The sequence below is a fragment of the Phascolarctos cinereus genome, unplaced genomic scaffold (assembly GCF_003287225.1).
Source record: "Phascolarctos cinereus isolate Bilbo 61053 unplaced genomic scaffold, phaCin_HiC Scaffold_1;HRSCAF=81, whole genome shotgun sequence".
In the NCBI taxonomy this organism is placed as follows: Eukaryota; Metazoa; Chordata; class Mammalia; order Diprotodontia; family Phascolarctidae; genus Phascolarctos; species Phascolarctos cinereus.
The window spans coordinates 44,223,286-44,249,515 of record NW_027555514.1 but is presented as its reverse complement, the minus strand read 5'-3'; the positions used below and the strand labels follow the sequence as shown (position 1 = coordinate 44,249,515).

Genomic DNA, 26,230 nt, shown 5'->3' with positions numbered 1-26,230 from the left:
CAATTGTAAGTAAGGGTTTGGCACTCAAATAGAAGGTCAGAACTCGAGATAAATACTTGGGAATCATGTACACACACTCATACTATACAAAAAAACTTACATATTATATATATATATGTGTGTGTGTGTGTGTGTGTGTATAGAGAGAGAGACAGAGACAGAGAGAGAGAGACAGAGACAGAGAGACAGAGACAGAGAAAGGAGAAATACTGTTATTGCCAAAGGAGAGAATATGTAGAAAAAGAAGACAGAGTCAAAGACTCTCTCTTGCTTTGGGAACATGTGAATTAAAGCGTCAAAAGAGAATGAAGAGTCAGTGGGGGAGACAGAGTGTCTAGAGAAGTATTTCTGGTCAGGAAACAGGAGAGCATAGTTGTCTCTAAAAAACTAAGGGAGGAGCTTGTTATCTAGTAGGAAAAAGTGGTCGGTTGCTATAGGGCATAAAGGATTAGATTGGGGAAAGGACCATTGAATATGTTGATATGGAGATCACTGATGTACTTTGAGAGATTTTGGGAAACTAAACCCATACTTCAGGGGTTGAGTAGAAAGTGGGCTCTGAGAAAGTAACACAAATTGGGTGAAAAAGAGGTTCAAGGTGCAGGCTTGATGAAAGAAAGAAGAAAAGGCCTTTTAAAAAATTCTTGGCATCCTTCAAAGTTTAACTAAAATATCATCTCCTGTATGAGGTCTTAACTGTCCCCTCCAGCTGTTAGTGCTTGCCCTCTGAAATTACCTTGTATCTGTATTGCATATATATGTTTTCCTTCATGGAATATAAGCTCTTTGTTAGCAAGAAGTTTCATTTTCCCCCCCTTTATATCCCCACCTAGTAGGGATTTAATAAATACTTGATAATTGCTAGTTAATTAACAGTAAAGAATTAAATGGAAATCCTCGTTTTCTGGAATCCCTCAATAAAGTTCCATACAATTTAAATTTAAAAATCAGGCAATAGCAATTAATATTTGCTAAGCATTATTGGACATAAAATATTTTGCTAGGCACAGCAGAGGATGTTAAGACCCAGTCTCTCAAAGGCCTTACACTCTAATTGGGGAAATAAAACATATGCAGGAAAAGATAACAGATAATATGAGGAAGTATATAAGAACCAATCAACCAGCACTTATTAAATACTTACTGTATGCCAGGAACTGTGGTAAGCATGGAAGGTAAATAGAAAGTCAAAACTGCAAAACCTGGCCCTGCCCTTAAGAAGCTTACGTTCTAATGAGGGAGAAAACATGCAAATAAATAAATATATCGAAATAAATATATAGGAGATATATACAAAGTAGAGGGAAGCTAACCGTAAAGGGGAGGGCTCAAGTGCCAAGGGGGTCAGGAAGACTTCTGAAGGATTATACCAATAAGAATTCAAGGTAGGAAGAGGTCACTGTGTTAAGTAGGAAAGGATTACTAGAAAGTAGTATTCAAGGAGCTTCTTGAACAATAGACAGGATTTATAGTGTAACATATACATATATCTGTGTGTGTGTGTGTGTATATATATACACACACATACACACACATATATACACACACACACACACACACACACACACACACACACATATATATATATATATATATATTTTTTTTTTTTTTTGCTTAGGCAGTCGGGGTTAAGTGACTTGCCCAGGGTCACACAACTAGTAAGAGTCAAATGTTTGAGGTAGGATTTGAACTCAGGTCCTCCTGACTGCAAGGCTGGAATCCACTGCACCACATAGCTGCCTCTGGTAGGATTTATAGAAGAGAAGTATGTGAGAATGTCCTAATCAAGGACTGGTGGGCAGGAAGATCTGTTCAGGTGATTCAGTTGATTTGAAGAACTGCTTCCCCTACCCTAGGGGAGTGGGAGATAAAGATGGGAAGCTAACCTGGAGTCAGTTATTGGAATGCCTTGTGCCTGCCTCAGTTTAAATTTAAACTTGATCCTGTTAGCTTTGGGGAGCCATTAAAAGGTGTCTGAGTAGGGAAATAACATAAGGAAAGCCCTATTTGAAGATTAATAATATGTAATATTTAATAAATAATAGTAATAATAATGTATTCAGAGGAAGAGGAAACTGGAAGTAGGGAGACCTAACAATACTCTTACAATAGTCCAAGTATGACAAGGAAGAGGTAGGTGAAAGTGAAAATATGAAGAAATAATTAACAGGACTTAATCACTGTTTGGTCTATTGTGCTGGGGATGGGAGGGAAGGTGTGGCAAGTGAGAGAAAGGTTTCCAAGATAACTGATCATTTCAGTTTAGGTGACAGAGAGAAGAATAGTACCAGCAACACAAAGAGATATGTCAGAAAGTGAACAAAATAATCATGGTAACTTCTTTGAGGTAGAAGATGATTTTGATTTGAATGTGTTGAATTTTAGCTGAGATTGAGCCATCAAAGGGGAAACTTCCAGCAGGTAGTTGGAGAGATGGGATTGGAGCCTCTGGAAGAAGTGAATGCTGGAGATATTGAGAGTCATCTGAAAAATTACAATTGAAATCATGAGAATGGATGAGATCTCCAAGGGATAAAAGAGGGGAATAAGAGAGAGCAAAATCAGTCATGCTTTATGTTTTCAAAAGAATCAGTACATTAATAAAGTAATAGATAATTACTTTTCATTCTCCAAATGGTTATCTTAAGTTATATAAAATTCCACAGGGTTTCTGTATTTCAGGGTTAGATGAGATCATAATATCACTGCAGATCATTAGAGGAGTAATGACCATTTATTATAGGTGCATGGGTTTGGTTTTTGAGTTCTCAGTAGCTAAAAGTCAAGATAGGTAGGAACTAAGTCATTTTAGTGTGAGACACAACCTGCCTGAATCTCTCTTTCATCCCAGTTTGAATTTTATGATCAGATGCAGAGCCCCTTATATAATATAGCTTTCATTTTGCATTTGGTAACAGTATTTCCTCCAGGAAATACTGTAGAGCTGCTCTAGAATAGAGCTGAGATTAGGTCTGGTTGTGTTGGCTTTACCTCAAGACCTCAACAGTTGTGTTGGGGGGAGGTCTAAGAGAGTAATTGGAGAAAGTAGGAGGAAGGTAGTGTGGAAGTGGAGAAATACAGTAAGCATGGTAACTTCTCAGCACGTAGTTCAGTGGTGACAGAGTATTTCCATTGGCATTTCTTTAACATGGTCAGACTTCCTAATAAGTAATTCATCTGATGTTTGTAGATCTGTGAAAAGCCCTTAGTTTTTAGCATTGTTCATTTATCATCTTTTGTAAGCATAGTATTTAATAAAATAAAATAGGCTTTTTTAAAGGTTTCATAGTACTTTTCAATCAAGAGTATCATATTGTTAAAACAGTATGTGGTAATGCCTCACTTTCTTGGCATCATTGGGGTTAAGTGAATTTTCTAGGTAACTGAAGCTTAACCTGCTTATAATGGAAACTTTATTTTTGCCAGGTTTTGGTAGAAATATTATTAAAATGTTTTATATCCTTCCTGACTTGGCAAAAAGAATATACCGAATATCTTGTAAACCCAAGATTATTGTTATTTAACATCAGTGGCTCAACTGACTCTGTTTTCTTGGAATTCTCAGCATTGCTTTTCATTTGTTTTTGACCATCTTTGCTATGTTAAAGGCAGTTGTATTGTTAGAAATGGTTTGGTTTTGACTTCAATCCATTTTTGGTTAGGCTACCTGCTCCAGTGCTACTTAGGTAACTGTGGGTAGTGGGTGCCTATTTCCATGACTGGGATAACCCAGTTACAAACTGTTTGAGCCATTTAGCTATCAGTTTAGACTGTAGTGTTGTGGTCTTGGTAAAGAAAATCTAAACAGAACAGGTGGGACTTAATATACACACTAAAAAGTAGTTGTATTTTCATTCTGCAAGTATGAAAATTAGGTTAATAAAGTTAGGTTTTTTAAAATTTTCAAATATACCTCTTCTTTCATTATCTTGTATTATTTACCAGATTATCTTGTATTATTCACTTTAAACACCATAATTTGCCAAGTTACTTTGAAAGAAGAAGAGGAGTTTGAGTCTTAAACTAAAATACTCTTTGGAGACTATAGGAACTTTCTTAACAAAATCTTATGTTATCTTAAAGTCCTAATCTATGTTAAAATAGTTAAGGTTTGAAGCCCTTTGTGACTTACTGCTTGAAAAAGCTCTTCCGTTACTGTAGGTGGCAATTTATATCCAGTTTTGGGGAAGGGGGGAGTGCCTAGAATCTAATGGCTGATTGGTGCCCAAATTTTTTAAAAACTAAAGATGATAAAAATTCATTGTACATTAATTCGTTAATGCAGAAGAGATAGCTAATGAGGCATACAGAAAAAATTATAGTTTGGCATGCTTATAATTTAACTGTGCAGTGTGAGTTGTTAGTTCAAATTATTTCACAGTCTACATTACCTATTTGATAGTCTTTCTAGTATTTCTGCATTTTAATTAATTTTTCCCATTTTAAAAATATTAATCTACTTAAGAGTTCCACTCACTTACCTCAGATCAGTAAGGCAGAGCTAGTAAGTCACTTGCAAAGAAGCCCCATATTTCTTGTGTTTAATAGATTCAGTGGAGGTATTAAAGTGAACGTTTAGTCCAAGGCTATGTTTCTTGGGCCCAGATTTTTCTAATAATACAGAATTGGAGCTGCAGTGTTCCATATTTAAATGTAGTGGTTTAAGTATCAATCATTGTCATATGTGATTTCTTCTTTTTCTTCTTTTATAGCCTTGTTGAAGAAAGCAAACTGATCCCAGTTCTTTTTGAAGTAATTCTGGTAAGACATGAAATGAATATTTGAAAGTAAAAAGAATGGAATAAAAAAAATGATGTATGTTATACAAAAAATAGCATTTTACTAAGAACCCAGAGACCTTGGTTCTAGCCTGAGTTCTTTCATTAACTTTCTTTAAAATTTTAGTCAAGTCATTTAACCTAGCTGTGCCTCAGTGTCCTCATCTCTAAACTGAAGAGGTTGGACTAAAACCAGGCTTCTGAGCTTGGGGTCCATGGATCCTCCAAGATATCCATGGCTAGATTTCTGGGGTTTTGTAAACCTGGATGGGAAAAAAATTACATCTTTATTTTCACTAACTTCTAACTGAAATTTAGCCTTTCTTTCCATTGTGAGTGAACACAACAAACTATTATTCTGAGAAGGGGTATGTGATGTACAAAAAGTCAAGAATTCCTGGTCTAGAAGATCTTTAAGATCTGTCTTTAGAGTGGTTGTGTGGTGGAGTTCAGAGAGCTCTGGACTCAGAATCCCCACCCTTGGCTAGGAGGCCTGGCTCTCCACCCTATGGAGAGTTGCGCCCTTGGGCAACTTTACCTATTCCCTCTGAGCCTAAATTTCCTTGTCTCTAAAAGAGAAAAAAATCCTTGTACTACTACATTACTTTATTGTATTGATGAAGGCACCTTGTAAGTGTAAGGCATTGTTTCTAAGTTATTATGATGAAAATTGTACTTCTCAAAATCTTACGTGGATTAAGAAGTGACCCTAGGTTGTTGAAGACTATACCATTATGCAGTTAATCATCAAGAATTTATTAGGTGTCAGGCACTGTTCTAGTGGAATGAAAGCCCTACTAGGTTCTACCTTGTTGGAAAGGCTCCAAGCATTGGTGCTAGCCAAAGACCGCACCTGCTTCCTAAAGACCGGACAAGCTAAATGTGGAGAGGTTAATGAACAGTGGATGACCTCTCAGTGATGAATTTTCTTCGGCCATGGCAGCCATAAAACAAAAAACATATTAAATGACTCTCAATCCTATGCAGCCTCCTTCTGCTTTTGTACTGATGGTGAGAGAGTATCGGGAAAGCAGACAGAAGGTGTTTAGAATCATATGGCTTTTAGGTCACCTAGAGATATTAACTTGGGTATTGATACTCAGAAAAAGAGCTTCTCCAGTGACCAAGAAGTGAACAGAGCTGGAGGAACTGAATCACATGAGTCTTGACATTCTTGCTGTACTCAAAGCCAGAAGAAAAAAGGAAGTTGCAACTCATTGAAAAGATGGCTCACAGATTCTCCTTGGAGAAGCAAATAAAGGAATTGGCTCAGTTGATTTTATCTTGTGTTCAAAGACAACAAGAGATTTCATGTCATGGAACATATGGTCATCATGTGTTACAGTGCTTGTGCTAAATACTTGCAAAAAGATGACCATGAAAATAATTGCAGCTTATATGCCAACATCTGTAGCAGAGCATGAATAGGTGGAAAAACCCTGGGAAGAGTTCAGTAAGTTGTTGAGAATTAGATCAACATATGCTTTGATATTTGATGGCTATGTAAGTGGTCAGAGGTGAGGCTGGTAAAAATGTATGTTGGCAGTTATGGTTCAGGAGTAAGGAATGAGAGAGGTCAAAGAGTTGTAGACTGAACAGAGGCCCCAGGATTGTACATCATAAATTTTTCCTTTGAGAAAAGAATTGGAAGGCGCTGGACAAGGTGAGCACCAAAAACATAACAAAAATGAACTTAATTATATTTTGACAGGAAACAACTTTATTACTCCTCTGCGAGTCATTCCTGAGTCTGCCATCCATGTGAGGTCACACAAACAGCTTGTTAGAGCAAAAATCAAAATTAATAGAAAGTTAGAAAAAAATGGATTAAAATGAGAAAAATATATGGCATGCAATTAAGCCCTGACCTATTAAAATAATTGTTCAAGTGGGAAAATGGGAAAGGGGTGTGGGAGAGAATACCAACACCAATTATGTTTCATATGGACATTTAACTAATTAATGTAAATCAGTTGCCCCTGTGAAGAGACCAAAAGAGCCCCAAACCCACCATTGTCAACAAACACCTGCCCTACTTGACAAGCAAAGAGACATGATAGTCAAGGGCAGTAGTTACTTAGAAAATAAACACATTTGTAAATGAGCTCTTGGAGAAGGATGTGAGAAGATTGAGGCCAGTTACAGTTTAAAAAAGCAAAAGAACAGCAGAAGGCAAAACAATTGTTTAAAAAAAATTCTCAGGCACTTACCTAAGAAAATTGTCAAAGCAAAAGGAGGTCCGTAGAGCAGTAATTCAAATGACAGACTAGTTGGAAAATTAATTTTGTGAGGAATAACTGAAAGAGCTAAATCCTGCACCATGATTCTAGCTGAGGAGTGATCAAAATGTATAACTGTCAAGGAAAAATTAATATTTAAGATAATGAAGACAATTAACAGACAGGAAGAGAATTTAGAAAAGTGAAAAATTCACTGCTAGGAAAAATGCCTATGATTCTTGGGTCATGTGAAGTCTTTATTTTGGTACCTTTATGCTTTCTTGTTTTTTTATGTTGTATATGTTGGTGCTAAAGTCCAACTCTGATGCCTCCTCATGGCTTAGAAATGACTGAATTATCAAATGATGGATACCACCATATTGGAGAGCCTTCAAATATTTCAGGTCTAGCCATGAGCTACATTTCCATCATCGAGGGATCAGCCTAGATAAATTCCTAGAAGCAAAACATGAGAAGGTTGGCTGCCAGACAATAAGTGTTTTTGGCCAGAAGAACTCCTGAGGCCAGTCTGCTAAGATAAAGAGATATTGCAATCTACATTAATGGAGGAAATACCCTCATTGATAAATCATGGATCCTTGAAGAGTTGAGTATAATGACTCTCCTACAACAAGTCTGTAAGTTCCTTGGAGGAAAGAATAATCTTGTACTTCTTTGTACTTTATGTATCCACCAAGGTTAGTTAATACTGTCTGCATAATTGATATTCTACAAACATCGATTAGTTTTTCTACAATGCCATGTATGTAGTACACATTTGACTATGATCTCCTTGGAGTCCAGGACCATTCTTTTGCCATCCCCAGTGCTTAGCATAGTGCCTGGCACATAGTAGGTGCTTATGAAATAGTAGTGGACGGACTGACCAGTAGGCGTTTAATAAATGTTTGAAAGAGTAAAATGTGAGAGGTCAGTATTTTGTCTAATCTTTCTGTCTTCAGCCCTATTCCTACTCCCCTTGATTTCAGAATGGCAGGAGAGATAAAAAAGAAATAAATATTTTCAGATAATTGACTTAGAGCTGGAAGGGACTTTCTAGGTCCTCCACTTGTAGCTCCTTCATTTTATATAAAGGAAACTGAGGCCTGAATATGTTGTGTCATGTATCTGAGCTCCCATGGAACCTGGGTCCACTGACTTTGCAGTAACCTGCTCTCCGTAAAATGTTTGTATTGGCCAATATGAGCAAGTGGCATGACATCAACTGAACTCATGTATTTCTAGGCTCTTACTCTCACTGCCTGTTCTAATTCATTGTCTAGGGCAATGGCTTTTATAAAAGAGGTGTGTTGTAAATGGTTTTGGAGTTGAATCTAATTTTTGTTGCTATTGGAGGAGCTGAACATCTCCAACAACCCCTGGCAAAATTTGATCAGTTTGTTTGGGCTGATGGTAAAATTCAGCTCTCTCTTCTAGGCCACCATTGCTTTTGTCCTCACTCATGGTTCCCACATCTCAAGTCAGATGTAAAAAATTACTATTGGAACTGACAGTAAAGCCAATGATTCCTTTTACCCATCCCTTAACCACTAACCATAAAGTTTATTCTTAAACAAAGAATTCAGGACACTTGCTATTTATAGGACTTGGAGTGTCAGCAGAAGGCTACTGGTTTTGATTAAATTAAGCAAGAGTCTCTGAGCATATGATATCTGCTGCTATTTGTATCAATTTTCTTGGCTAAGTATAAAAAAGCAGACTCTACGTACTTATCCCGAGCTATCAATGATTTCTCACGTTGTGCCTGGAAACCTGACAAACTGAAATCAGTTTACTGAATTATGGGGAATAAAAATTAATATTTAGACAAAAGAGATCTTTTAATATTTCTGGCAGGGGAAATAGAGTTGAAAATTTATTAGAAGTACCAAATTTGAAAAAAAATTCACAGAGGACAGTGAAGGACAGGTGATTATCACATATTACTTTGGAATGTGCAATCTAAGCAGCAGCTTTCACTGGAAGCCCAACAAGAAAATAATCACAAGGAAGATATTGAATCTTAATTTTATTCTAAAATATTGTTTGTTGAGCTGGCTTCTTTCATCTGTTGTATACATAGATCTGAGTCCTCATTGTGCCCCACTGCTTAGAGCCAAAGGTCAAGAACCTGAATAAGGGACATACTTTTGGCAGGACAGCCCTAAAGTTGAGTAACTTGTAGGATCCTTGAACAGACTTTTATAAAATGAATACTGAGTGCAGAATACAATTTGAGGGAGAAGAGTTTGGATAAAAGCTGGCCCTTGCCTTGATCCTTACCTTCCAATTTGTCCAAGTCCAGCTCAATTACCACCTTCTACCTTTGGCAATCCCCTTAATGTTTGTGCAAAATGCTTCTTGTTGAAGGTGGTTGGTACCCTTACTGGAATCTGAAACAAGTCAACAAGCATTTATTAGTGCTTTTATATTAATGCATTAATAAATACTTGTTGACTTGTTTCAGAGTCCAGTAAGGGTACCAACATATTGGGTTGAGCAGGAGATACTTTCCCCATTGTGTACATAGAGGGTGCCCTTTGGTTAGAATACACTTGATTGAGTCCTATGGCTTCTCAGAGAGTTTCAATAGTAATTCTGCCATCATTGGGATCATCTAGTTCTTTCAGAATCTGTAGCAAGTAAACAGGCTCCTCTCAGAGACTGCTTAGTTCCTCGGCCATCACTTCTTTCCACTGGCTGATCAAGAAGTACAGCCAATTACCCATTAGGAGATAGGTGTTTTAAATGCATTTTCTTTTGTAGGACCCTAACTCTTCCCTGGAGCTATTTTATTAATGGGCAGGTTGCCCACTCTCTCCTCAACTTGGTATGCAGAGTGTTCCTTGACAGTGGAAAATGGACATATTCCTGAGCCTGAGTGATCTAAACATGCATACTAGGGAAGGGCACCATGGCTCCCAGCCTACATGTACCTCTTCAAGAGGCAAAGGGAATTGAATTTGTAGGCAATAGGAAACCACTGGAGATATGTGAACATCGGTGACATGACAATATCAATGGATGAATAAGATTATTCTAGGATAAAGGGAAAGGGGAGATTAGAGGCAAGACCTTCTAGCTATTACACTAATAGTATCACAGTGAATGGTAATGGGAGTCTCTTGTAGTGGGATGGTAACAATGGAAACAGAGAGGAAGAGAGATACAAGAGTTGTTGTAGAGGTAAAATCACCAGGATTATGTAACTGATTGGCTAGAAGTGGGGGAGAGGAGGAGTCAAAGACAACCCCAAGTTTGGAACATGGGTTTAATAAGTAAATGGTATATTGTTGTTGTGTTCAGTCATTTTCAGTCATGTCTAACTCTTTGTGACCCTATTTGGGGTTTTCTTGGCAAAGATACTGGAGTTTCCTTCTCCGGCTCATTTTACAAAAGAAGAAAATGAGGCAAATATGGTTAAGTGACTTGCCCAGGGTCACACAACTTGTGGCAGAGGCCAAATTTGGACTCAGAAGGATGAGTCTTCTATCTACTGTACCACCTCGCTGTCCTAAGCAAATGGTAGTTCTATAGGGGAAAAAAAATAGTATAATCAAAAGGAGAAGCAAGTTTAGGGGGAAAGAGCTTGGTGTGGGACATGTTGAGTTTTAAATGCTAGTCAAGATGTCCTTTAGGGAGTTGGAGATATTGGGTCTGCATTTTAGAAGTCCATGGATGATGATTTGTATATATTATTAATGACCACTTTAATCTTCATACTCAATGGGCTTTTTAAAAAAACTTTCTTAATTCTATTTCTTATATTAAAATGAATTAAAGTAACAGTATGAAATTCAATAAGGATAACAGTAAGCATTTCAGTATTTCCTTGATAATTCTCTTTTGGTAAGCATAATTTTATAATTTCCTGTAATGAAATCATTTGGAACAGTGAACACTCCTTTTATAGTGTCCCTTAGGCTTTTCAGTATTTCCTAGTGCCCTTGCTCCTTCCAACCTTCTATAACAAGCATGCTGAAGTCTTCTTTATCCTAAATCCAACCCTTTCCCTCCACACAGCTAAATGCCATAAACTGGCATCCTCTGCCTCCTCTTCCCCATGAGACTGTTTGAAAGGGGAGGCTGTGCTTCTTTCCTTTTTGACCCTTTACAAGCTGACAAAGGTTATTGAGCAGTGGGGTGATATGGTTCAACAGACTATCCCAATGAGGAACAACATTTGAATCTTGGGACTGATGACCTGGAGCTCAAAGATACCTCAGAAGCCATCTCATCCAAACCCCCAGTTTTACAAATGAGGAAATAAAGGCTAGGGATTGGGATGGTGTCCAAGGTCTCATAGAAAGTGAGAGTCAGAGGTGGGATTCTACTCTCGTCTCTCTGAGGTCCTTCTATAGAGGCAAAGACTCAAAGGTAGGAGATGGTCACTTAGGGACTTGCTCTGGGAATTTGAAGGCTTGCAAAACAGTAAAAAATTTTGTTTAAATTCCAGTATGACACGACTGATCTTGCCTTTAACCTGCCCAGGGGATTTTTAATTTCCTGTATTCTATCCTAGCTGTTTCTCCCAATAGCTTCTTTGTTCCTAGGAACCTACCATTTTAAGAAGTTTGCAATAAAAGTTGGCCCGTGTGTGTGTGTGTGTGTGTGTGTGTGTGTGTGTGTGTGCGTGCGTGTGCGTGCGTGTGTGCATGTGTGTGTGGAGGAAGTGATATATTCTGTGCTGTGGTAGAGGATGTGTTTTGGAATGTCTGACTAAATCAGACTAGGTCAATAACTCAGCTCTGTAGATTACTGTCAATAGGCTGCAATAGGTATCTTCCAATAAATTTCTTACTAGGAAATATGCATACACATGTATACAATATGCATGTAAACATTCGTACATTTTTTTTCCTGGACAGTCTTTTCATATGTTTACAGAGACTTTCCCCCTGACTTTCTTGCTGATAAATTTCAGACTTTGCATTTTTTTTCACTGCTTTTGTAATGAGCAACAGCATACCAAGCAAGAGATCATGAATAGGCAATGCGAGACAATCTTTACAAAAGCAGCGAATGAGATTAAACATGAAATCTGGTTTATTCTTTTTATGGCTAATGTCAGTGCAATGTGCACTAAAAATATCCACATGTGTTTGATGTTTGCTTAGATTAAAATTCACGTTACGGTCCTTTGCTGAAATTAGTCGAAACATGAATGTTGTTCTTTTGTTTTTATTGTAATGAGGCTTCTGTGCTATTCACAAGTGAATATTCCTTGCTACTCCATCTTACTCTATGGTAACTTCTATGCTTAGTTGTAAAAATGATTCATTTTGTTATCTGTGGCAGGTTTTCCTTTGAAATATATTACCCATGCACTTTAGAAGATTGCTCACATATGTCTCTCTGTCTGTCTCTTCTTCTATGATAGCCTATATCTGTTGGAAGAAAGTGGCCTTTTTACATCACTCCTCAATGTTTTATAGGGTTTTCCCCCCATAGCTCCAGGTAGGTATTTTAGAGAAGTTATTACAGAACTGTATTAGAAATTCAAGTTAAAAAGAGAAAGTAGTTGCATACCTGGTTAGCAAGATTAAAGGGACTGGTCATGTAGTGGGACTAGGTCATAAATGATTGTTAAAATTGCATGTAGGCTCTATAATAAAGTTATTTTTAGCTCTTTGCCTTTTAAGAGTGTACAAGACTATCTATGTGTATATATAGGCCTCAAAACTTCTTGTAAACTTAGTTACTAGTACCTTAAACCAGTCAAAAGAAACAGTCTATTTTGAAGGATACCTGCCTGTACAGTCTTTCTTATGCCTTCCAATCTCATCTCCTTTAAATTCTAAGTCCCTTTCCAACATGCTTTTCTTGACTTTTTAAATGTTGCACATCAACCTTTAGTATGCTGCACTTCTTTCAAATAAACAATATATTGTTTGGTGAAGTACTCTGTCAAGTCAGTCCAGTTTTCCAGCCATGTAAGAAGAATAAGCATGGTAGAACAGAGCAGAGCTGTGGACATTTATTCCCTTCTTGACAAGCATTCTGATCTAGCAGGAGTAGCTCAGAAGACCTGGGTGCACACTGTGGTGTAACATGTGCTAGACATGTCACTGGGGGGGAGTCATTTACTCTAGCTGAACCTCCATTTCCTCATGTGTAAGGTAGTAAGGCTAGTAATACTTAAACTACCTATCTCGTGTAGTTACTGTAATGAGTTTTGGATTTATTCTTAAATGAATTTTATTGATACCTTTGATTTCATTCTCACAGTCATATTTTCCTCCTCTCCTCCTACAACACTCTATCCCCTACACACACACACACACACACACACACACACACACACACACACACACACATACACACGCACACACGTGCACATGCAAACACACACACACAAACACATTGGGCTCTCTCGACTAGTTTCTGCTAGAATGATTTCCAGTTTTTATAGCAATTCTTATTAAATAGGTAGCTCTTTCGTGAGTAATTTATGGTTTTTTTCCTTTGTTTTTCCTTGCTTTTTTACATTAAAAATTTCCCTTTAATTATGAAATTGAGAAACATCAACAAATATGAACATTTATGCATATGAAAAAGAGAAAAGGAGGGCTGTGTGCAACCATGAATCTCTACTGCACACTGCTTGGGTTTTTTATATTTCAAATTTAACATGGCTTCCATCACTGTCCTGTGTTGTCTCTATCCCCCTTTGAACTTCATTTTGCTTTTTGTATTTGTGTTTTTCAATTTTTTTTGTCAACGGAAAATCTGACTTCTTTCTCCTATGATTCCTCCCCTCAGTTGAGAAAGTGAGAGAAACAAAACTCCAGTTAAAAACATATACATTCAAACAAAACAAATTCTGACATTGTCCATGTCCAAAAAACACATATATGTTTTAATTTGCACTATCACATCTCTATCAGGAGGTTACTAGCATGTTTCATCATGAGTCCTCTAGAATTATGAGTAGTTATTATGTAGATCAGCACATCTATGTCCTTCAAAGTTGTTTATTTTTTATAATATCATTGTTATTGTATAATTGTATGTTGTATAATTATAATGTAACACAGTGCCTGGCATATAATAAGCACTTAATAAATCTTTATTGACTATTGACTGGTTATTCTCCTGGTTCTATTTACTTTGCATCAGTTCATACAAGTCTTCTCAAGTTTCTCAGAAACAATCACCATCATACTTGATCATCCAACTTGCCTACACAAATACATTTAAAGGTATTACTTGGTTTACTCCCTGCCAACCTACAATTTTCTAACTTTGCTAAGAGGTCACAGTCAGTTAACATCTCATAGTCTGTGATTATATTATGTTAAAATATCAATGGATCTGGGCAAAGGGGAGGAGAAGGAACCAGTTCTGTGTCTCTTTCACTTTTAATGATCATGTGAATTTTCTGAAATTTTAGGTGCTGATTCTTGTTTATTTTGTATAGTAAAATAAATATTTTGTATAATAAAATTTTATCTTTTTTTGTTTGGGTGCCAGAGGATCATACATTAGGTCATTTTTTAATAAATGAACATTTTATAATGGTATTGATTCTGCATGGATTTTATAGAGATGTGTAGAAAGATTGAAGTTTTCCAAAATTTCAGAAGAAAATAATAGTAAGAACCAGGATATATATATATAATATATTTTTACTCCTCACATTCAGCAAATGCCAGGATATAAATTCTTAAGGCCAAATTTTTCAATTTCAAATTTATTTTATTTTTCATTCTGAATTCTCTTTCTCCCATCCCCTCCTCCACTGAGAAAAGAAGAAAAACAAAACCTGTGGCAGCTAGGTAGTGCAGTGGATAGAGCACCAGCTCTGAAGTCAGGAGGACCTGAGTTCAAATCTGACCTCGGACATATAACACTTACTAGCAATGTGACTCTGGGCAAATTACATAACCCCAGTTGCCTCACCCAAACAAAACAAAACAAAAAACCATTGCAAACATATATTCCTACATTAGACATGTCAAAAAATATGCTAAGTCCATAAAAGTCTCTCTATTTAGAGGCTGATAGCATGTTTCAGCATGAGTGCACTAGAATTGTGTTGATCAGAGTTCTTAAGTGTTTCACGGTTGTTTGTCTTTACATTATGTTATTGTTATGGAAATTGTTCTTCTGGTTCTGCTCACTTCATTTTGTATCAGTTTGTACACGTCTTTCCAGGTTTCTCTGAAGCCATCTTCTTCATGATTTCTTATAGGACAGTATAAGATTCCATTATTTTCATATGCCAAATCTTGTTAGGCTGTTCCTCAATTGTTGGATCTTCTCTGTTTCTAAATCTTTGCCACCAAAAAAAGAGCTATCATAAATTTTTTTTCCTGCCTTCTCTGATCTCTTTGGTGAATAGATCTAGTAGTAGTATTGCTAAGTTAGAGTAGGCACAGTTTAATAGCTTTCTGGGTTGTTGCCCGCAACCAGATTGTACACTGAACGGAGAGGTGTGAAATAACTTGTGACATGGGCCAGGCGGAGTAGAATTACTGACTCAGTTTATTCATCTGAGGATACAGGATATATAGAGAGAATCTAGCCTAACTTCAAAGAGTCCTCCCCGTGAGATACTCCCCAGAATATCTGCTGAGGATGTGACAATCATGAATTTCCTCCTTATCAGTGTTCCTAGATTGGGCTGTAAATTCCAAGGTTTTCCCAGGTGCCTTGGCGCCACCTGCATAGAGGAGTGAATATGTAAATCTGAGGTTCAAAGAGTGAGAAGGAATGTCTCAGGAACCTCCTAAACAGGAAGGAATTGGAGAGCCGTACCACTTAATCATTGAGCCCTTTTGGGTAAAAGCCTGGGCAGAGGTCAAACTCTGCCTTGGATCTTAAACCCTTATCAGACTCTTAAGATCGGCCCTCAACACTGGGTCTAGTTAAAACTTGCTTTCCAGAATGGCTGGACCAATTTATAGTTCCACCAACAATGCATTAATATCTTTCTTTTTTATTGTCTTAGTTAATCTGATGGGTATGAAGTGATAACCCAGAGTTGTTTTAATTTGTATTTCTCTAATTTTTAGTGATTTAGAGCATTTTTATATGGCTATTATTGACAAAGTTGGTTTTCTTCCTTTGAAAGCTGCTTATTTATATTCTTTGACCATTTAACTATTGGGGGATGGATCTTATTCTTATAAATTTGAATCAGTTTCCCCTATATATCTTAGAAGTTAGAACTTTATCAAAGAAATTTGCTACAAAGAATCTCCCCTCCAGCTTAGGGCTTTTCTTCTCATTTTAACTGGCTTGGGTTTTTTTTGTGCAAAAACTTTTTAATTTTATATAATCAAAAAAATTTTAATCTCCTGTGAATCTCTCTATGTCTTCCCATATCCATAGCTCTGACAGGGAATTTCTCCCTTGTTCCTCTGATTTGTTTATTATTTCATTCTTTATGTATAAATCATGTACTCGTTTGGGTGTTGTCTTGGTTTATGTTATGAGATATTGCTCTATGCCTAGTGTATACTGGACTGCTTTCCATTTTTCCCAGCAGTTTTTGTTGAATAGTGAGTTCTTGTCCCAACACCTGGAATCTTTGAGTTTATCAAACACTAGGCTGCTGTGTGGGTTTGCTTCTGTGTATTGTGTACCTACTCTATTCCAATGATCAGCCTCTCCATTTCTTACCCAGGACCAAATTGTTTTCATGATTATGGCTTTGTCGTATAGTTTGATATCTGATACCACCAGGGTCCTTCCTTTCCTCCTTTTTTCCATTAAATTCCCTTGATATTCTAAACCTTTTTTCCTCCATATGAATTTAGTTAATGTTTTTTTCTGGCTCTATAAAGTAATTATTTGATAATTTGATTAGTTTTACTGAATAAGTAAATTAATTTAGGTAGTATTTTCATTTTTATTATGTTGGTTTGGCCTACCTATGAGCAATTAGTATTTCTCCAATGATTTAGATGTGGCTTTATTTATATAAAGAGTTTTGTAATTGTGTTCTATACAGTTCCTGTTTGTGTTGGCAAGTAGACTTCCAAGTATTTTACATTTTATGTTTAACCAATAATTTAAAAAAATTAATTAGTAATAAACAACCTGATGAAGTAGATGGAAAGCCAGCCTGAAAGTCAAGACAACTTAGGTTCAAGTCTGTCCTGCACAAGCCTGAGCAAGTCACTTACCCTCTGAGTATCCTAGGAAACTCTCTACAACCAAGTTGAAGAAAAGGGGCTGACCTGCTTTGGAGAGTAAGTTCCTCCCTGGCAGCACTCTTGAGTGCATAGATCTGGTCTGGTCCAAAAGAAAAAAGAGAAAGAAGCCAAGAGTTCATCATTAGACTTCTAATGGGATGCTAAAACTTAGAAAAGAATTGAAAAGCTCTCTCTCTCTTTAGACCAAATTTTTGCTAAATGTGACATGGAACTTTCTCATTCCCCTCTGCTATTAGAGAATAGAGTTATTTCAAAACTCCATTTATTTCATTTACAAGTTTGTGCTTCCTATCTGTGTGTTGTTTACATGTCAGCTGTTTGGATCACTCATGTAGCAACTCATTTTGGTGGGTGATGGAAAAGAGGATAATGTAATATCCCCTTTACATCCATTAGGGAAAGAGGATATTGCATCTTATCTTTTATCATAGAGGTTGTAATGATACCTTGATGTTTATTCTTGATAGCAGCATAAAAATTCCATATTTCTATTTGTATTTTGGTGTAGTCTTTGCTTTCACTGTGAATGTACTGCAGGTATTTCCACAATATCATGCCCTGTCTTTTCTAGTGGTATCTTTTTTTCTGCACTGCATGAACGATTTCTATCAAATCATTGTTGCATTATGATGTCAATTTTATGGATTATAGGTTATTTGTGTTGTGTATGTTTTACATAAATATTTGGAAGATTGATTTGAACATATTAGAAAAAATGTTTTGCACTTGGCCTAGTGTTTTTAAAAATACTGAAAGCAATTAGTTTTTATTTAGAAGTTCAACACCTGCATGTTACCATTTTTTCAAATGCTATCCTTTTAGAAATTGAGAGAAAATAGCTAGAATTGCTGTCTTCAGAAAAATAATTTACTATTAAAATTGCACATACCACATGCCTCATTTCCTCACCACCTTCTTCCTTCTTATCTTGCTTTTATACTCCCCATTGTAGTGAAGCTGTGGTCTCAAAATTCACCATGACCTCAAATCACCAAATTCAATGACCTTTGTTCAGTCCTCTTTCTACTTAATTTCTCTGCATTTTCTGACACAGTTGACTGCCTTTTCCTTCTTCATAAACTCTCCTTCCTTGGTTCTCCTTGTTTAAGCATTCCTTTTCTTTCTCGTCAGTGACTCCTCACTATCTTTCCTGCCTTTTGGCATTAATGGATGCCAAAGTTTTGTTCTCAGCTAGGTTCACTTCTCCCTACTACACCTTCTTCTTTGGAAATCCATCCCAATCATTACCTCAGCAAAGAAGATTCCCAAATCTGTATCTCCTGCTGTAGCCTCTTCCCTGTCTCCATCTAGATGTCTCATGAACATCTCAAACTCAACAGATCCCAGACTGAGATCATTGTCTTTCTCTCCAAATTTGGTCTTTCTGCTGCCTTCACTATCACCACTCACTTATTCTCCTCACCAAACCTGACTACTCACTGTCCCCATATATCTGTCATAATTTTCTGATTTTGTACCTTTGCTATCTCTCTTCTCTCTGCCTAGAATGTCCTTCCCTAACCCGCTACACCTTTCCCTAAAGGTCCATCTTAAGTGTTCCCATCCCCAGAACCCTTTTCCTGCCTCCACAAAGTTGATTCTGCCTTTCCTGTAGAATACCTTGCTTCCTTCAAGGCTCAACTTGAGCCACACCTCTCACACAAGTCCTGTCCCAATTCCTCCAGTTGATGGTACCCTCCCTTACGGGAATTACATTGTTTATATTTTATATTTACCTCTTTGTGTACATCTTTTTTCCCTTCAATAGAATGTAAATTCCTTGAGAATAGGGATCATTTTTTTTTCTTCGTAAACTTTGCCTAGTTTGGCACTTGATAGCACAGTAGGTGATTAATTAATGTATCTTAATTTAATGAATAGCATGTTGTTTGCATGCCTCTCATATACATTTATCAGAATTGTTTACATTATCTCTTTTGGGTGGGTATCTTTTCACAGGATGAGATTGTGAACTTCATAAGGGAATGATGATCATAGACTCATAGATGAAGAATTAAAAGGGTTTTAGAAACAGCTAAGTCCACCTCCCCTTCCCCTCGATTTGAAATAGGAAGAAAATGAGGGCAGAAGATTAAGTTTGTTATCCAACGTCACACTGGTAGTGACACAGATGAGATTGGACTCGGTTTCTCTCCAGAACCTGTTTCTACTCTTCTCTCTTTATTATCTTATACACACATGTTTTGTCTAAATGTCTTATCTCTCCTGATGCCTAGTTCAATCTTCTGTGCATAGTGGGAGCTAAATAATTGTTTGTTGAATTGATTTGACTTAAATAGGGAAAGTGATTGTTCTGATATTTATTCGTCTAAGTCTAGGATCTTATGATAGTACCTGGTTGCAGTTAGTGTCATTATTTTAGTGTAGTTGTAGGTTTTCTAAATCCTCTAAAAGGGATGCTGGACTTCCGCTTCTGGGAGCCAAGATGGCGGAGTGAAAAGGTAGTTGCTCTCACTCTCCCCTATCAACCTCTGAAAACCCAGGAAATATCACCCCAGAAAAAAGACCCTGCAACACCTGAACTAGAAGAAAGACGGGGAGCAGCAGTGCAGAAGCCCAGCAAACAGGTCTCCCAGTGCCTCAGCAAAAATAAGGGAGGCAGAACTACAAGGGGCCCCAGGTGGATAAGTACCTTGCGGCATTCATCTGAAAGGAGGAAAAGAAAACAACCAAAGGTTTTCCTAAAGCCCCGGCCTTGCTGATTCCAACCCAACACCAGGTGAGCTGTAGGAGCCCTGCAGCCTTCAATTTTGAAGAAATCCTGAAGCCTAGGTGGTAGAATGGGAAAACACCAACACTTGGACCTCCCAGTGCCTCAGTGAGGGTGGGGGAACTGGTGGAAACCAGCTCAGAAAACCACCAGGTGCCTCAGCACTCTACTGTAAAGGAATCTCCCAGTGCATTAGCAGAAACCAGGCAGACAACACTGCAGGGGTCCCCAGGCAGATAGACACCCTGCAGCACTCATCTAAAAGGAGCTGAAGAAGGCTAAAGGAAAGGAAAAGCAGGCAACCTAGAATTGCCTGAAAGTTCCAGCCTTGCTGATTCCAGCCCAACATGAGGCAAGCTGCCAGAAACCTATAGTCTCCAATCGCCAGCATAAGAGGCCCCAGCACACAAAGCCAGTGACCAAGACCTAGGCTCCCAACACAAGAAGCTTGGGTCAGTACCCTCTGTTCCCCAGCAGGAGAGCTCAATCTCTTTAAACGCCAGGGAATAAAGAAACCATGAGTAAAAAGAAATGTACCATAGATTCATATTATGAGAAGAGTGAAGATCAAGACAGAAATTCTGAAGAGGACAACATTGTCAATAAACCCACATCTGCAACAACAAAAGGGATTATGAACTGGTCTGAAACCCAAAAAGCCTTCTTAGAAGAGCTCAAGAAGGATTTTAATAGTCAAATGAGAGAGGTACAAGAGTCCTTCAAAAATACAATTGGCCAATTGAAAAAAAAATGCACTGAAGAAAACAAGTCCCTAAAAACACAATTGGCCAATTGAAGAAGGAAGGATAATAACTAACAGAAGAGTACACTGAAGAAAACAAGTCCCTAAAAAACACAATTGGCCAATTAAAGAAGGAAGTACAAAAAGCAGCAGAAGAAAACAATCTGTTAAAAACTAGAATTGGACAGATGGAGACTAATGTGTCTATGAGAGAGCGAGAATCAGTCAAACAGAAACAAAAAAATGAAAAAATAGATGAAAATGTAAAATATCTCATCAGTAAAACAACCGACCTGGAATATTGACTCAGGAGAGATAATTTAAAAATTATTGGACTACCTGAAAATCATGATGGAAGAAAGAGCCTGGACAATATCTTTCAGGAAATCATATAGGAAAACTGCCCGGAAGTCCTAGAACCAGAAGGGAAAATAACCATAGAAAGGATCCACCGATCACCACCTGAAAGAGATTCCAAACTGACAATGCCAAGGAATATAATAGCAAAATTCCAAAATTACCAGATGAAAGAGAAGGTGCTGCAAGCATCCAGAAAGAAACAATTTAAATATCATGGAACCACAGTCAGGATTACACAGGACCTTGTAGCTTCTACATTAAAAGACCGCAAGGTGTGGAACATGATATTCCATAAGGCAAAGGAGCTTGGAATGCAGCCAAGGATCAATTACACAGCAAAAATGAGCATCATTTTTCAAAGGAGGAGGTGGATATTCAATGAAATAGGAGACTTCCAAACTTTCCTGAAAAAAAGACCAGAGCACAACAAAAAATTTGATCTTCAAGTACAGGACTCAAGAAGGACTTAAAAAGGTAAATGGGACAGAAAGGTACAATATGTTGTTACTAAGGGGGGGCGCTGTTTAAACCCCTACAAGGGAATATGACACTTGCAACCCTTGAGAACTATATTGTTATTACACTATGCTAAAGGAGTATACATAAAGAGAGTGGATATTAGTTTACTTAGATGTAATGATTAAAAAAAAAGTCTAATCAAATGGGTTAAATGGATCCAAATAAGTGGATCAATCTGATCTTAGAAAATGTACTGAGAAAGGAGGAGGCAGACAAGGGTAAATTACATTACAGGAAAAGAAGCAAAATCCTCTTACAGCAGATGGAAAGAAGGGAGGGGGGGAGCATTGTTTGAACCTTACTCTCATCAGATTTGGCTCAAGAAGGGAATAACATAATCAGTTAGGTATAGAAATCTAACTTGCCCTATAGGCAGTAGGAGGGAAAAGGGGAAAGAAAAGGGAGGGGGGAAAGAAGGGAGGGAAGAAGCAGTAAGAGTAAAGGGGAATAAAAGGGAAAGGGATAATAAAAGGGGAGAAGGACTGAAGGAGGGGGTGGTCAAAAGCAAAACACTAGTGAAGTGGGGAAAGGAAAAAGGAGAAAGAAAAGCATAAATAGGGGGGGAAAAAAGGATGGAGAAAAAGACACAGATAGTAATCATAACTGTGAATGTGAATGGGATGAACTCTCCCATAAAACAGAAACGGATTGCAGAATGAATTAAAAACCATATTCCTACAATATGTTGTTTACAGGAAACACATTTGAAAAAGAGTAATACATACAGGGTAGAGGTAAAAGGCTGGAACAGAATATATTATGCTTCAGCTGAAGTAAAAAAAGCAGGGGTAGGCAAAGAAAAATCTTCAGACAAAGCAAAAGCAAAAATAGATCTAATCAAAAGAGATAAGGAAGGAAACTACATCCTGCTAAAAGGCACCATAGACAATGAAGTAATATCATTACTAAACATATATGCACCAAATGGTATAGCATCCAAATTCTTACAGGAGAAGTTCAGGGAGTTACAGGAAGAAATAGACAGCAAAACTATACTAGTGGGGACCTGAACCTCCCCCTCTCGCACTAGATAAGTCTAACCACAAAATAAACAAGAAAGAAGTTAAGGAGGTGAATAGAACATTAGAAAAGTTAGGTATGATAGACCTCTGGAGAAAACTGAATGGGGATAGAAAGGAATATACTTTTTTCTCGGCAGTACATGGCACATACACAAAAATTGACCATGTACTAGGGCATAAAAACCTCACAATCCAATGCAGAAAGGCAGAAATATTAAATGCATCCTTTTCAGATCATGACAATAAAAATTATATGTAATAAAGGGCCATGGAAAGATAGACTAAAAAATAATTGGAAACTAAATAATCTAATCCTAAAAAATGATTGGGTCAAACAACAAAATCATAGAAACAATCAATAATTTCATTCAAGAGAATGACAATAATGAGACAATACCAAAACCTATGGGATGCAGCAAAGCAGTTCTTAGGGGAAGTTTTATATCTCTAAATGCTTACATAAATAAAATAGAAAAAGAGGAGATTAATGAATTGGGCATACAACTAAAAAAACTAGAAAAAGAACAATTAAAAATCCTCAACTAAACACCAAATTAGAAATATTGAAAACCAAAGGAAAAATTAAAAAATTGAAATTAAGAAAACTATTGAACTAATAAATAAAACTAAGAGCTGGTTTTATGAAAAAACAATAAAATAGATAACCTTTGGTTAATTTAATTAAAAAAAAAGAAAGAAGAAAACCAAATTACTAGTATCAAGAATGAAAAGGTGAAGCTACCACCAAGGAAGAGGAAATTAAAACAATAATTAGGAATTATTTTGCCCAACTATATGCCAACAAATTTGACAATCTTAGTGAAATGGATACATATTTACAAAAATATAAATTGCCCAGATTAACGAAGAGGAAGTAAAATACTTAAATAACCCATCTCAGAAAAAGAAATTGAACAAGCCATTGATGAACTCCCTAGGAAAAAATCTCCAGGGCCAGATGGATTTACATGAATTCTATCAAACATTTAAAGAACAATTAATTCCAATACTATATAGACTATTTGGGAAAATAGGTGAAGAAGGAGTCTTACCAAATTCTTTTTATGATACAAAATGGTGTTGATACCTAAACCAGGAAGAGTCAAAATAGAGAAAGAAAATTATAGACCAATTTCTCTAATGAATATAGATGCAAAAATTTTAAACAAAATACTAGCAAATAGATTGCAGCAACTTATCACAAGAATAATACACTATGACCAGGTAGGATTTATACCAGGAATGCAGGGTTGGTTCAATATTAGGAAAACTATCAGCATAATTGAGCATATCAACACAAAACCAACAGAAACCACATGATCATCTCAATAGATGCAGAAAAAGCTTTTGATAAAATACAACACCCATTCCTATTAAAAACACTAGAAAGCATAGGTATAAATGGAGTCTTCCTTAAAATAAAAATAGCATATATCTAAAACCTTCAGCAAGCATTATACAATGGGACAGGCTAGAAGCATTTCCAATAAATATGGGGTGAAACAAGGATGTCCATTATCACCACTGTTATTCAATATTGTACTGGAAACTTAGCTTTAGCAATAAGAGAAGAAAAAGAAATTGAAGGCATTAGAATAGGCAAAGAAGAAACAAAGCTATCACTCTTTGCAGATGACATGATGATATACTTAGAGAATCCTAGAGAATCAAGTAAAAACTACTTGAAATATAAACAACTTTAGCAAAGTTGCAGGCTATAAAATAAACCACATAAATCATCAGCATTTCTATATATTACCAACAAAGCCCAACAGCAAGAGATAGAAAGAGAAATCCCATTTAAACTTACTGTAGACATTATAAAATATTTAGGAGTCTACCTCCCAAACAAACCAGGAACTCTATGAACACAATTACAAAACACTTTTCACACAAATAAAATCAGATCTAAATAATTGGAAAAACATCAGTTGCTCATGGGTAGGCCAAGCTAATATAATAAAAATGACAATCCTACCTAAGCTAATTTACTTATTCAGTGCCATACCAATCAAACTACCAAAAATTATTTTATAGAGTTAGAAAAAATAATAACAAGATTCATTTGGAAAAAAAAAGGTCCAGAATATCAAAGGAACTAATGAAAAGAAATGCAGGGGAAGGTGGCCTAGCAATTCCAGATCTTAAATTGTATTATAAAGCAGCAATCATCAAAACTGCTTGGTACTGGCTAAGAAATAGGAGGTGGATCAGTGGAATAGGTTAAATATGCAAGACAGTGTAGTCAATGACTATAGTAACTTCTTATTTGATAAACCCAAAGACCCCAGCTTCTGGGACAAGAACCCACTCTTTGAAAAAAAACTGCTGGGAAAACTGGAAAAGAGTGGCAGAAACTAGGCATAGACCCAAATCTCACACCATATATCAAAATAAAGTCAAAATGGGTTCATGACTTAGATATAAAGGCTGATACCATAAAAACTGGGAGAACAAGGAATAGTTTACCTATCAGATCTATGGAGAACAGAAGAGTTCATGACCAAACAGGAGATAGAGAACATTATGAAAAGCAAAATGGATAATTTTGATTACATTAAATTGAAAAGTTTTTGCACAAACAAAGCCAATGCAACTAAGATTAGAAGGAAGGTAGAAAATTGGGAAAGAATTTTTACAACCAGTCTCTCTGATAAAGGCCTCATTTCTAAAATATATAGAGAATTAAGACAAATTTATAAGAACACAAGCCATTCCCCAATTGATAAATGGTCAAAGGATATGAACAGACAGTTCTCAGATGAAGAAATTAAAGCCATCTATAGTCATATGAAAAAATGCTCTAAATCATTATTGATTAGAGAAATGCAAATCAAAACAACTCTGAGGTACCACATCACACCTATCAGATTGGCCAACATGACAAAACAGGAAAATGATAAATGTTGGAGAAGATGTGGGAAAATTGGAACACTAATACATTGTTGGTGGAGTTGTGAAATGATCCAACCATTTTGGAGAACAATCTGTAAGTATGCCCAAAGGGCTACAAAAATGTGCATACCCTTTGATCCAGCAATAGCACTTCTAAGGCTATATCCCAAAGAGATCAAACAAATGGGAAAAGGAGCCACATGTACAAAAATATTCATAGCAGCTCTTTTTGTGGTGGCAAAGAATTGGAAATTGAGAGGATGCCCATCAATTGGGGAATGGCTGAGCAAGTTGTGGTATATGAATGTAATGGAATACTATTGTGCTATAAGAAATGATGAACAGGCTGACTTCAGAAAAACCTGGAAAGACTTATGTGGTCTGATGCTGAGTGAAGTGAGCAGAACCAAGAGGACTTTGTACACAATAACAGCCACATTATGCGATGAGTAATATTGTTAAACTGAACCCTTCTCAGCATTACAAGGATCTAAGACATCTCCAGAGGCCTCGGGATGTAAAATGCTGTCCACATCCAAAGAAAGAACTATGGAAGTCGAATCGCTATCACTTATTTTTACCTTCTGCTGAGTTTTGTTTTATCTTTCTGATGGTTCTTCCTATTGGTTTTAATTTTTACTTACAACTTCACTAATGTGAAAATATGTTTAATGGGTATGTAAATGTAAAGCTTATATCAGATTGTGCACCGTCTTGGGGAGAGTGGGGGGGGGGGGAGAAGGGGAGAAAAATTTTCAACTCAAAAACATATGGAAGTCATTGTTGAGAAATCAAAAATTA

At 36.8% G+C, this 26,230-nt stretch overlaps 1 protein-coding gene across 14 annotated transcripts in view; it reads left to right on the top strand.

Annotated features, from left to right (window-relative positions):
• The window catches only part of ULK4 (unc-51 like kinase 4), a 651,508-nt gene that overhangs the window by 324,437 nt on the left and 300,841 nt on the right, over positions 1-26,230 (top strand). For 13 of the 14 annotated variants that reach the window (XM_078151680.1, XM_020987361.2, XM_078151694.1 and 10 more), the window contains one exon: positions 4,713-4,761. The exons of the other annotated variant lie outside the window; for it this stretch is intronic. In XM_078151680.1, the coding sequence (XP_078007806.1) occupies positions 4,713-4,761 (49 nt within the window). The remainder of the gene's footprint in view (positions 1-4,712; positions 4,762-26,230) is intronic. 14 annotated transcript variants of the gene reach the window in all.